The 13,415-nt window shown below is 45.7% G+C and overlaps 2 protein-coding genes and 1 long non-coding RNA gene across 3 annotated transcripts in view; 2 read left to right on the top strand and 1 right to left on the bottom strand.

The window, feature by feature from the left end:
• Positions 1 to 2,286: 2,286 nt before the first annotated feature.
• Positions 2,287 to 2,820, top strand: LOC115568102 (uncharacterized). Its single transcript, XR_003981329.1, has 3 exons — positions 2,287 to 2,338; positions 2,455 to 2,528; positions 2,756 to 2,820. It is a non-coding gene; the product is annotated as an uncharacterized LOC115568102 (long non-coding RNA).
• A 717-nt stretch (positions 2,821 to 3,537) lies between these two features.
• Positions 3,538 to 4,971, top strand: LOC115568099 (apoptosis-associated speck-like protein containing a CARD). The gene is made up of 3 exons (XM_030395179.1): positions 3,538 to 3,893; positions 4,040 to 4,069; positions 4,528 to 4,971. The coding sequence occupies exons 1-3, from the start codon at positions 3,674 to 3,676 to the stop codon at positions 4,794 to 4,796; spliced, it is 519 nt and encodes a 172-aa protein (XP_030251039.1). The 5' UTR covers positions 3,538 to 3,673; the 3' UTR covers positions 4,797 to 4,971.
• Positions 4,972 to 5,218: 247 nt separating this feature from the next.
• LOC115568091 (uncharacterized) overlaps positions 5,219 to 13,415 on the bottom strand; it is a 276,579-nt gene continuing 268,382 nt past the window's right edge. The window contains exons 73-77 of the mRNA XM_030395170.1: positions 13,193 to 13,321; positions 12,058 to 12,205; positions 11,893 to 11,922; positions 9,988 to 10,031; positions 5,219 to 6,429 (exon numbers count right to left, since the gene is read on the bottom strand). Of these exons, the coding sequence (XP_030251030.1) occupies positions 6,166 to 6,429; positions 9,988 to 10,031; positions 11,893 to 11,922; positions 12,058 to 12,205; positions 13,193 to 13,321 (615 nt within the window). The 3' untranslated portion in view covers positions 5,219 to 6,165. The remainder of the gene's footprint in view (positions 6,430 to 9,987; positions 10,032 to 11,892; positions 11,923 to 12,057; positions 12,206 to 13,192; positions 13,322 to 13,415) is intronic.

Below are 13,415 nucleotides of genomic sequence, written 5' to 3'. Positions count from 1 at the left end.
TGAACACCATGTTCGAACACAAGGATGCTCATAAGTGTACGTGGTACCAGAGCACCCTAGGTCGAAGGTCAATGATCGATTTTGTGATCGTATCATCTGATCTTCGACCGTGTGTCTTGGACACTCAGGTGAAGAGAGGGGCAGAGCTGTCAACTGATCACCACCTGGTGGTGAGTTGGTTTCGGTGGCAGGGGAAATCCCTGGACAGACCTGGTAAGCCCAAACGAGTAGTGCTGGTAAGCTGGGAACGTCTGGGGGAGGCCCCTGTGCAAGAAGCCTTCAACTCCCACCTCCGAAGGAGCTTCTCTAGCATCCCTGTGGAGGCTGGGGATATCGAACCTGAATGGACGATGTTCAAAGCTTCCATTGTTGAAGCTGCAGCTGTGTCCTGTGGCCATAGGGTCTTAGGTGCCTCAAGGGGCGGCAACCCTCGGACACCGTGGTGGACTTAGGTGGTCAGGGAAGCCGTCCGACTGAAGAAGGAGTCCTTCAGGGACATGTTGTCCCAGGGGACTCCTGAGGCAGTTTTGGGGAACCGACGGGCCCGAAGGGCAGCAGCCGCAGCTGTGGCAGAGGCAAAGCAGCGGGTGTGGGAGGAGTTCGGCGAGGCCATGGAGAAGGACTTTCGGGCGGCGCCAAAGCGCTTCTGGAAAACTGTACTCTGGCAGGGGTCTTGGAGGGGGCCTGGGAGTACAGGGGGTTACAGGTCGGTGACCTTAAGATCGCATCACTGCTTTTTGCGGATGATGTGGTCTTGATGGCATCATCGGCTGTAGATCTACAACGCTCATTGGACCAGTTCGCAGCTGAGTGTGAAGCGGCAGGGATGAGGATCAGCACCTCTAAATCTGAGGCCATGGTTCTCAGTAGGAAACCGGTGGATTGCCTACTCAAGGTGGGGAATGTGTCCTTGCCCCAAGTGAAGGAGTTCAAGTACCTCGGGGTTTTGTTCACGAGTGAGGGAATGATGGGGCATGAGATTGACAGGAGAGTCGGAGCAGCGGGTGCGGTGTTGCATGTGCTTCACCGCACGGTTGTGACGAAAAGGGAGCTGAGCCGAAAGGCAAAGCTCTCGATCTACCGGTCAATCTTCGTCCCTACTCTCACCTATGGTCATGAGCGATGGGTCATGACCGAAAGAATGAGATCGCGGGTACAAGCGGCCGAAATGGGTTTTCTTCGCAGGGTGGCTGGGGTCTCCCTTAGAGATAGGGTAAGAAGCTCAGCCATCCGGGAGGGACTCAGAGTAGAGCCGCTGCTCCTCTGCGTGGAAAGGAGCCAGTTGAGGTGGTTCGGCATCTGATGAGGATGCCACCAGGGCGCCTTCCTAGGGAGGTGTTCCTGGCACGTCCAACTGGGAGGAGACCTAGGGGTAGACCCAGGACCAGGTGGAGGGATTATATTTCTTCTCTGGCCTGGGAGCGCCTGGGGATTCCCCAGTCAGAGTTAGCCAATTTGGCCGGGGAAAGGGATGTCTGGGACTCGCTACTGAAGCTGCTGCCCCCGCGACCCGATTTTGGATAAGCGGTTGACAATGGATGGATGGATGGACAAAAGCATGAATGAATGTTGTCTCAGAGATAACAACTCTTATACAGAGTGTTGGATTTTCCAAACTTCTCTCAACATTTGCAGAATTTCATGAACCCATGTCCTTCTGGTTTTTATGTTTTGTGCCTCTGTAATGTACAACACAACAGGTCGTCAGTATTCCCTGAGCTCCTGACACAGCTGGAGTGTGCAGTGCATACAGAACAGACAGGAAGTTAGCTAAAACAACGACAACGCTTCCAGCAGTTTTGAAAAAATCTTTTGGAAATGCATAGTCTCATACCTGTGAAACATAGTCCTCACACCAAAGCTCAAACACACACAAGAAAAACTCCTGTAGAACTTAGATCTCTCCATCATATGTGTGCTTACAAGTGGCCTAGTTCCTAATCTGCTTTTTAAAAAATGCATGTGCATCACAAAAGACTGCAGACAGGGAAGTTAACAGCTGAGCAGCTGAAGGGCTTTCTGTCTGTCAGTGTGCTCCAACAAACTGCAGAAAGCGGTGCTGTAACATCAACATTTACATTAACAAAGTTATGTGACGACTTCTGTATTTTGTTTCCATATTTCTCAGTTTCAGACATCATTATTATATATCATGTAAAATTGCTCTCATATCAGAGCAGCGCTATTCAGGAAAATACTGTGATGTTGTATCAACAGAACATAGAGAAAGTTACCTGATGATTTTATATATCAACAAAATATTATTTAAAGAAAATCCTATGTGTCCTCACAAGGTCCTTCAAGAAGACTGGAGCATGAGGGTTGTGGAAGCACTTTGGTAATCTCTTACATTAATTAGCTTGTTTAATTTATTTATAATTTCTTTATTTGTTCATTAACATGCTGGGAAAGAAGTCCTTTCCACTTATTTTCTAAATTGATCATGTTCTGCAGCAGGACTCCAGTGACTGGACTAAACTTCAACCTGAAGTGAACATTACAGATGCAGATGAGGCTCCAACTTACAGGTAAAAACAACATCATAAATACTGCGTCACAGTAAACTGGAACTAGAGCAAATATTAAGATTGGTACTTGGAATTTATTACACAAAGAAAACTAAAATCTTTCTGTTAGCTGTTACTGGTTATATCAATGCAAACATAAGACACATTTATGTACATTTGTTCCATTGTCTCCTTAACCCTTTTTGTAAACATACACAAACTTACTTGTTTTCTGTCCCTCGACTCAGCCTTCAGTCTGAAGCAGGAAACTTTGAATGCAGTGTCTCTGGTTTGCGCTGGGTCTGTAAGGAGAAGGTCATACCTATGGAGAGGATGGAGAGCATGAAATACATGCTTGCAGGTCCCCTTATTGACATCACAGTCAATGCTGGGAAGCTGGATGTAGTGTTCCTGCCACACTGGATCTGCATAGGTTAGTGAACATGAAGAAAATAACAGAATACATTTATAAAGTTCTGACAGCATGTGTACAAATCCACATGAATCATTTTCTCCTCACTAATCATGTGTGCTTGTATTTTGTGCAGATGACAACCCTGAAATAAGAGACAAGTTTGCAGTCCTACACATCCATGACTGTGGAGACGTTGTGGAAAAAGCGGCTGAGGTCACATCGTCACATGTTAAGTTATCAGAACCAGTTTTTTCTCCAAGAGCGGTCCTGATGAAAGTCGGTGTCCCTGTTAAAATAAACTGTAACGTGTTGATATATAAGACCAACACGGCATTCCTGACGCTCCATGTTTATCTGATCCTGTGTGATCCTGGACTACAACAGGTTATTGCACATCTTACTGTCACCAACAGGAACTATAAGAAGACACTGAATGGCATCTGTATAAATTGTATAAAATACAAATAGACAGCGATGTTGATAACTGAAACCTTGTTCTTTGTTTTTTTCTTGTACAGGAATTGAACAGGAGACAGTTATCATCTGGATACAGAGCGATCCAAAAGCCACATCCAGAGAAGTCCCTGAAAATGGGTGATCGCTTCGTCTTCACAGCAGATTCGGATGATGCAAAAATTTATCCTGAGGTTTGGTTTGAACTGCTTTGAGATCTTTGGATGGACTTTGGTTAAGGATGAGTCATCTGAACAACAATTGTTGACACCAGCACATCACAAAATGATCCTATTTTATGTTTTTTGTCACATACTGCAGGTCCCATACCCCTTTCAGTCTGGACAGTGCACACTTATTTCTTTTTGTTTCGTTTTTGCAGAACTTAAAGCTCAGACATAAAAGCAGATTCCCGAATTTCTTTGAAGTCTACATTAAAAAGCCAGACACAGACTTCACGCTCAGCCTGGCACAGAAAAACGAGCGTCAGTCTGTATGGACCCGTGAAATCAGAAAAGGTGAGTTTTCAATAATACCACAAGAACTGATCTACACAGCCACTTTGTTTTAGTTTAACATACATCATTGTTAAAGCACATGACCGTTGTTAGAAAATGATCGTGCATCATCCAGATTTTCTTTAGATCTGTTGTTTTCTTTTCAGATGAATACCAAAGCACCGGCCATAAACAAGGTAAGACATTTCAAATCGTGTGTATTTAGAGGAACGGCACTTTGGATTTTAGAGTCACAAGATTGCTTCACATTGAGTTTCAGAGACACCTGGATTTCTTTTATGTGCTGGATAATGTACAACAATGTTTTATGTCTCTCAATCTGTCTCACAAGTCTCACAATCTCTCTTGTCAGAGTTCAAGAAGCAGCATGGGAGCAGTACAGTGCTCAGCAGTGCTCAGTACATAAAATCCTGCTGACAAAATAATCAACAGAAAAACAGGTTTTCAGGCTAATGTCTGTTCAAAGACATTCGACAAAGATATTCAGATAATTTTTGTACATTTCATTGTCTGACCTGCTGAATATCAGACGCCCCGCTACGACCAATAAAAACACCCTGCTGCCACCCTGACAGGTGTTTGTGATGCCTGACATTAACCTAATCAAAGTGTTTCTCCTCCTCTCTGTCCTCAGTGGAGCACTTTGTGGATAAACACCAGTGTGATCTGATCGCAAGAGTGTGCAATACAGGACCAATCTTGGATAATCTCCTCAGGGAAGGTGTAATCCAACAAGAAGACTATGACACAATTGGGACTATCCCGACCACTCAGGAGAGGATGAGGAAACTCTTCAGCGGCCCCCTGAAAGCTGGAGGTCAAGCAGCCAAAGACGTATTCTGCCGAATCCTTGAGGAGAAGGAGTCATATCTTGTCGCTGACCTCAAGAGGAAGGAGACATAAATACTGTGACAGGAGTTCAATCTGCTTCTTGACCAACCGAGAACATGAACCTCTGAGCCTGGCATCTTCACACGTCAACAGAACAATCATTTCACAGCCTGTATGTACGAAAGTATTCATCCTGGTGCTGTATCCATCTGGTTTGTTCTGTATTTGTTCTTAAGCTTGACTTTCTTCATCCTGTGATGATGTTAAATTAATCTAATCTATTAATCTCTCTCATTTTATTAAGATTGTGTTGGGGTTTTGTGGGCCAAATACTAAATCAGATATCATGTGACAAAATGACCTGAGGTTAAATAAAACATTTTACTTCAGTGTTGCTGAACAAAGACTTGCCTGTTAAAATTCACTAGATTTTTGTATTACACATTTGTCTTGCTTCATAAATTATTTTCAGGCCATTTCAATCACTCTTAAACTCACAGAGCAATTGGATACATTTATTGCAGATCTTAAAATACAAAACATTTTGAATGATCCTCATTCAACAACAGTTAATGGCTGCCTGATAAATTCAGATTATACAGTACAGCTCCTTTCATCAACAAGGCATTTCAAAGTGCTTTATGAAAGACATCAGAAAGTTTAAGACAAATATACAGTTAAAAAATAAGGTAATATAAAAAGACAAAAATAAAAAAATATATAATAAATACGAGAATAAAAAATACATTAAGGTCAAAACTGTACATAATTTATCAACAATAATCAAAGTTTCATCTTGAATTGAAATCAAGTCACATCACAAACCTCAAATGATTCAAAACATGACTGAACCACAGGAGGAGAAGAGAAGAGTAATTCATCACATTTGACTCGTATTTTTCACTCGAAAAAATCAACATGGGCCACTTTCCACACAGGTTTCAAAATGTATGAAAATCCATGCAGGTTGAGAATGTGCACACTGGTACACATCGTAAACACCTTTAGTGTTAGTGTGATGTCACGAGTCGGCAAAAGAAAAGTGTGAATTGTTGTTTTTTAGAGCTGTCCCCCCCCCCCCCCGCTAGAAAATAATAGCAGCACATTTTGACTGCTGCATTGTTTTCATGCTTAAAAAGAAAGTTACAATAATTTCACTATTCAAGTTTAAATAATTTAGAAATTCAGTTTGACTGACATGAATAAAAAAGCTCTGAATAATGTACATGTGCTTACACATCAACACCTCCTACTTTGTGCTAAAGATCGCAGTACTGTTACTTTATCCAAGAAGACATGTGGACATTGTGCCTGAAGAGATAAACCTGAGTACAGCATCCGGTCTGTTACCTGAGTAGTTACATTTTGTTTTGCATCATAATTCATCAGTTAAACATGCTGAGGATTTCCAGCCAGGATCTATTCAATGAAAGCTGACGTCTTACAGCTTCTGCACCAGATCATTTCTGTGAATTTTCTGAAAAACCTTCTTGGTCAGCTCCACAGACTGTTGGCTGTAGGTCTGCAGCATCAGATCCACCACGTTCAACATGTTTCCCTTCTCCAGTTGGTGACGTGGGATGCGTGGGAGGCCTGTCAGGATGTCACTCTCCCACAGGAACCACTTGAATTTTTCGAATTCCTCTTGTTTCAAATGTTCCAGCATATTCAAAAGCCTCTCTCTCTCTGTTGTGATTGTTGCTCCCTAAATAATTCACATAAACAAAAGGATATGATTTCACTTTAATGTCAGTGGATAATATCAAAGTTCACCTGAATGCAGCATCAGTTTTGTGAGAGCCATCCAGTTTAAATCATGTGTTCAATCTGCATCACATTTTAAAAGAGTGGGTTTTCAACCTCCTCTCCGGGAACCATCACCTTATCGTGGTGGAGAGGTTTGCGTGTCCCAATGAACCTGGGAGCTAGGTTGTCAGGAGCCATGTGCTCCCGGTAGGGTCTCCCAAGGCAAATTGGTCTCAGGTGAGGGGCCAGACTAAGTATGGTTCAAAATACCCCATGAAAAATAGAGGTGTGAGGTGAGAGACCCTGCCCGGAGGAAGCCTGGGGCCCACGTCCGGTGCCAGGCCCGGACGGAGGGCCCGTGAGCGAGCGCCTGGTGGCCGGGTCTGCCACGGGGCCCGGCCGTGGCACTTCTCCCTCCCCCATCCCGTGGACCCACCATCCGCAGGAGAAACCGCTGGGGTCCGGTGCGCTGCCACATGGGTGGCAGTGGTGGTGGCGGGCCTCGGCAGCCCAGACCTGTGCGGCAGAGGCTGACTCTGGGGACGTGGAATGTCACCTCTCTTGGGGGGAAGGAGCTGGAGCTGGTGCAGGAGGTTGAGCGTTACCGGTTGGATCTGGTGGGGATTGCCTCAACGCACAGCACCGGCTCTGGATCCAAACTCCTGGAAAGGGGCTGGACACTATTCTACTCATGAGTTGCCAAAGGTGTGAGGCGCCGGGCGGGTGTGGGGATACTCACAAGTCCCCGGCTGAGCGCCGCCGTGTTGGAGTTTACCCCGGTGGACGAGAGGGTCGCCTCCCTACACCTAAGGGCTGGAGGGAAAACTCTAACTGTTGTCTGTGCGTACGCACCGAACAGCAGTTTGGAGTATGCGGCTTTCTTGGAGGTCCTGGCTGGGGCCCTGCAAGGGGCCCCAGTGGGGGACTCCATGGTCGTACTGGGGGACTTCAACGCGCACGTCGGCAATGACGGAGATACCTGGAGGGGCGTGATTGGGAGGAACGGCCTCCCCGATCTGAACCCGAGTGGTAATCTATTATTAGACTTCTGTGCTAGTCACGGTCTGTCTATAATAAACACCATGTTCGAACACAAGGATGCTCATAAGTGTACGTGGTACCAGAGCACCCTAGGTCGAAGGTCAATGATCGATTTTGTGATCGTATCATCTGATCTTCGACCGTGTGTTTTGGACACTCGGGTGAAGAGAGGGGCAGAGCTGTCAGCTGATCACCACCTGGTGGTGAGTTGGTTTCGGTGGCAGGGGAAATCCCTGGACAGACCTGGTAAGCCCAAACGAGTAGTGCTGGTAAGCTGGGAACGTCTGGGGGAGGCCCCTGTCCGAGAAGCCTTCAACTCCCACCTCCGAAGGAGCTTCTCTAGCATCCCTGTGGAGGCTGGGGATATCGAACCTGAATGGACGATGTTCAAAGCTTCCATTGTTGAAGCTGCAGCTGTGTCCTGTGGCCATAGGGTCTTAGGTGCCTCAAGGGGCGGCAACCCTCGGACACCGTGGTGGACACCGGTGGTCAGGGAAGCCGTCCGACTGAAGAAGGAGTCCTTCAGGGACATGTTGTCCCGGGGGATTCCTGAGGCAGTTTTGGGGTACCGACGGGCCCGAAGGGCAGCAGCCGCAGCTGTGGCAGAGGCAAAGCAGCGGGTGTGGGAGGAGTTCGGCGAGGCCATGGAGAAGGACTTTCGGGCGGCGCCAAAGCGCTTCTGGAAAACTGTCCGCCACCTCAGGAGGGGGAAACGGGGAACCATCCAAGCTGTGTACAGCGGGGATGGGACCTTGTTGACTTCGACTGAGGGGGTCATAGGGCGGTGGAAGGAGTACTTTGGTGACCTCCTGAATCCCACTCAGCCACCCTCTGTAATGGAGACATGGGGTATTGTCGCCGATTTCCCTGGGTGAAGTCACTGTGGTAGTCAAACAACTCCACAGTGGCAAAGCCCCAGGGATCGATGAGATACCACCAGAAATGCTGAAGGCTCTGGGTGTTGAGGGGCTGTCTTGGTTGACACGCCTCTTCAACATTGCGTGGGGGTCGGGGTCGGTGCCGAAGGAGTGGCAAACAGGTGTGGTGGTCCCTCTCTTTAAGAAAGGGGACCAGAGGGTGTGTGCCAATTACAGAGGTATCACACTACTCAGCCTGCCTGGGAAAGTCTACTCCAAGGTGCTGGAAAGGAGGGTCCGGCCAATTGTCGAACCTCAGATTGAAGAGGAACAATGCGGATTCTGTCCTGGTCGTGGAACAACGGACCAGCTCTTTACTCTGGCAGGGGTCTTGGAGGGGGCCTGGGAGTACAATCTCCCAGTCCAAATGTGTTTTGTGGATCTGGAGAAGGCGTACGACCGGGTCCCCCAGGATGTTCTGTGGGAGGTGCTGCGGGAGTATGGGGTGAGGGGGTCCCTTCTCAGGGCCATCCAATCCCTATATTCTCAAAGCGAGAGCTGTGTGCGTATACTCGGAAGTAAGTCGGACTTGTTCCAAGTGGGTGTTGGCCTCCGCCAGGGCTGTGCCTTGTCCCCAATCCTGTTTGTGATATTCATGGACAGGATTTCAAGGCGCAGTCGTGGTATGGAGGGTTTACAGGTCGGTGACCTTAAGATCGCATCACTGCTTTTTGCAGATGATGTGGTCTTGATGGCATCATCGGCTGTAGATCTACAACGCTCACTGGATCAGTTCGCAGCTGAGTGTGAAGCGGCAGTGATGAGGATCAGCACCTCTAAATCTGAGGCTATGGTTCTCAGGAGGAAACCGGTGGATTGCCTACTCCGGGTGGGGAATGTGTCCTTGCCCCAAGTGAAGGAGTTCAAGTACCTCAGGGTTTTGTTCACGAGTGAGGGGATGATGGGGCGTGAGATTGACAGGAGAGTCGGAGCAGCGGGTGCGGTGTTGCATGCGCTTCACCGCACGGTTGTGACGAAAAGGGAGCTGAGCCGAAAGGCAAAGCTCTCGATCTACCGGTCAATCTTCGTCCCTACCCTCACCTATGGTCATGAGCGATGGGTCATGACCGAAAGAATGAGATCGCGGGTACAAGCGGCCGAAATGGGTTTTCTTCGTAGGGTGGCTGGGGTCTCCCTTAGAGGTAGGGTAAGAAGCTCAGCCATCCGGGAGGGACTCGGAGTAGAGCCGCTGCTCCTCTGCGTGGAAAGGAGCCAGTTGAGGTGGTTCGGGCATCTGATGAGGATGCCACCAGGGCGCCTTCCTAGGGAGGTGTTCCTGGCACGTCCAACTGGGATGAGACCTTGGGGTATACCCAGGACCAGGTGGAGGGATTATATCTCTTATCTGGCCTGGGAGCGCCTGGGGATCCCCCAGTCAGAGTTAGCCAATGTGGCTGGGGAAAGGGATGTCTGGGGCTCGCTACTGAAGCTGCTGCCCCCGCGACCCGATTTTGGATAAGCGGTTGACAATGGATGGATGGATGGATGGGTTTTCAACCTGCATTTTATTAAATGAATGAATGTGTTGTGTAAAGTCAGACTGATGTGACATCACTCACTTTCTGCATCAGTTCAGACAGGTGTTCATCCACAGAGTGTTTGTCTGACGAGAGAGGAAAGAAAACATGTTCACGCTGTGATAAGACACCCACTGCCAGATTTTATATCAGAACAGAACTTTTCTTCTCACTTCTCTGTTTTTAAATCAAACTGTGACAATCATTTCAGACGGGCCTCTCAAGTAAATTCCCAAAGCAAACTTTTCAGCTCAACAGTTACATAGTAAACACGACAGCAGATTAACCAAACTACTAGAATACCATGATCAATCACCAAAGTAAATGTTGGCAATATACCATTCTGCAAACTAATTTTGGGTTAAATACTTTACATGTCTTTCTGTTGCAGCTTTATGTTTCTTTAGGTTCAATTTGATATGTTATGATGTTTACACACTGTGCTTATGGTCTGCTTAGGCTTTAACTCAAAAACCAGTGGGTTTGGGATAACAAAAGAATTCTGCCAAAGAAATGACAACAACTTGAAACAGCACAATCAAGGAATGGCTGTATATTAGTTACTGTATCATGGTGTTATTGTTTCTTTGAAGGTCCAGTGTATGTAGACTGCAACCAACTTAACACCGACCTGCAAGTGTACCTGACCATACCACCAGGCACAGGCGTGATCGTCTTGCATGGGCCAGGGAGCATTTACTCTGGATGAGGGACCAGTGGGCCTCAGTGCTGCTCTCTGGTGAAAGTCGATTCACGCTAAGCAGAAATGATGGCCGCCAATGGTGTTGGAGACATCAAGGAGAGTGCTATGCCTCAGCCACTGTTGTCACCAGATGAGCCTTTGGTGGTGGTGGTGGTGTTACAGTGTGGGCAGGTGTGTCTAGTCACTACAGAAGTTCCCTACACTTTGTGAATGGTACAGTGACAAACCCATACTACCGGAATAACATCATTAATCCAGTCATTGTGCCCCTGCATGAACAACAAAGGCCTAATTTAATCTTCATGGACGACAATGCTCCAGCTCATCGAGGTTGCATCATTAGGGAATGGCTGCTGGAGACTGGGGTACCTCAAATTGAGTGGCCTGCACTTTCTCCAGACCTGAATCCCATAGACAACCTATGGCATCAGCTGAGTCGCCGGGTTGAGGCTCATAACTCTGTACCCCAGAACCTCAATGACCTGAGGGCTGCCCTTCAAGAGGAGTGGGATGCCATGCCTCAGCAGACAATAACTCGACTTGTGGACAACATGAGATGTTGTTGTCAAACTGTAAATGATGCTCAAGGGCACATGACAAGTTATTGAGACATGGACATTTTTTGTTGTGGTATACCCACCACTGTTGTTGGCATTTGTTTCAATAAATTGTTTAAGATGAGGAAATCAACATTGCATGCTTCTACTTAAATGCCCTTCTTTCATGATATAATACCACTGTAGCTTGAAGTTTTTATATTTTCCATAAATTTCACCCAAAATCCAGATATCCTTAACTTTTTGTGAGCGGTGTAGGCCCTCTGTAGAGCGAGTGTTTGGTTTGACCATTCTGGACTACTGTAGAAACATGGCAGTGCAACATGACAGACTCAGTGAAAGAGGACCTGATCCCTCTGGAGATTAAAAAGGCTCATTATACCTTGATAAAAAAAGAAATTATGAATATTATATTTAATATCTGCCAATAAATCCTTCTAAATCTTACACACTTAACAATGCATGATGTGTTCACTGCACCAGATAGAGATGAAATCTATTTCACCCTGTTCTCCCTCAGTGTTCAAGATACTGCAAGAATCGTATTTGTTTCAACATATACATAACATAATTAAGTTACAATTGATTCTATGCAACTTGAAAGAAGTTGAACAGCTTTGACATCATATTATGACTGAAGCCTGACTGAAGTTTAGTAAATACTATTCTTATAATGCAGGATCTTACCTTCTAAATGAGCAGAGCTCTGATAGTCATCTGAAAGAAAAGGCAGAATAAACATTAAATAAATCATAAATAAATTATATGAAACAAAGGAACTCTGCAATGTGGTGGCGCCAGCAGGCAGGTTCTTCTAAATTTAAGGGCTAGCAGTTGTTGTGTACCACCAACCTGTTCTGATTTCACAGGTCCATACTGGTTCAAACCGCGGTTCACCCTTACGTATGTGTGAGAGTCTAAGGTGGAAGTCTCTGTCTGGTTTCTTGATGAACACTTCATAGAAATTTGGGTCTTGACTATCATATCTGAGGGTTATTCTCTGTGAAAAATATAACAAAATATAGAGGAGTTAGTCAAGTTAAATCATATACAACAAAAACCGAAGAAGAAGAGTTCAAAGGTCAAACCAGCTTGATTTTTGGTTAGAAATACTGATTTACGCAGCTCAGTCCCACTTCAATGTGGCTGCTGTATGGGCATCTGAACGTTCAATTGCTCTCCCACAGAATACAACAACAGGCCAAAATCATTAATAGTTTTTGTCACCCTGAATGAAATAAGTCTCTTAGGCTCGGTTACGCTCATCTGTCAATGAGTGAGCTCACTGAGCCAGTTCACTTGAGCTTCTGAAGGGAACCAGCATGCAACTTTCCTTTAAGGCAAAATTCACCTTAAAATGAATATTCTATCATTATCTACTCACCCTTATCTCTAAAAAAAGTCAGGTAAAGTTTTGTAATGACAAAAACATTTCTGGAGTTTCACAGCAAAACAGTGTTGCAGCATTCTTCTAAAAAACTGAAGCAGATGAGGACTTGTTTCAAAATGTAAAAAACAAAACACAACACAAAATGGCTCCATACAGCTCATCTGCTTTAATCTAAGTCTCTGGAAGCCCCGAGATCCCAAATTGATTTGAAAAACGTTACGAAACTCCACCAGATTTTCCATCGCCATTGGGTGAATTTTCCTTTAACTGTGTCAGTGGTTCTCACTCGTGCGTTCCTTTGTGTCTTATGGGGTGTTCACATCATCAGGGCACCACAGTTAGAGAAGCTGTTGATGTTACAATACAGCTACAATATCTCCCACCTGGCAAACTACAAAAGTGTCAAAAGAGTGCAGCAGAATGGCTGAAATGTCCCCCTTTGTGGCAGTTGCATCTAATAAAAATGGCCAATAAAAATACTAAAACATATTTAATATTTACCTATTTAAAATACAACAAGGCACCTTGCAGTTTCTATCATCTTACAGTGTCTGAATCACAATTCCCTCATGTACACTGATTCAATGCAAATCATACCTCTGGGTGAATTCTGGCTGTGTCCATGTCTGCTGCAAGGTTAAAACCCTGCTGCATTTTCAGGTAAATGTCTGGGCGCGACTTCTGGATTTTTTTGTATCCATCTGAGAATTTCCTCTTGTCCAGTGTCTGGGGAAAAAATCAACATAAGCACAAAGCTCTTACGGTTACAGTAGCAAACAGTGTCATCTGTACATCTTTCTATAAAAGCAAAGAATCTCTG

The sequence above is a fragment of the Sparus aurata genome, chromosome 17 (assembly GCF_900880675.1).
Source record: "Sparus aurata chromosome 17, fSpaAur1.1, whole genome shotgun sequence".
NCBI classification, from domain to species: domain Eukaryota; kingdom Metazoa; phylum Chordata; class Actinopteri; order Spariformes; family Sparidae; genus Sparus; species Sparus aurata.
This window is presented reverse-complemented; position numbering and strand designations above follow the sequence as displayed.

Coding starts and splice junctions, on each gene's coding strand:
- LOC115568099 (XM_030395179.1), top strand. CDS start 3,674: ATGTTTTTTGTCACATACTGCAGGTCCCATACCCCTTTCAGTCTGGAC. Junction 3,894..4,039: donor GACCCGTGAAATCAGAAAAG/GTGAGTTTTCAA, acceptor TTTTCTTTTCAG/ATGAATACCAAAGCACCGGC. Junction 4,070..4,527: donor AAGCACCGGCCATAAACAAG/GTAAGACATTTC, acceptor CTCTGTCCTCAG/TGGAGCACTTTGTGGATAAA.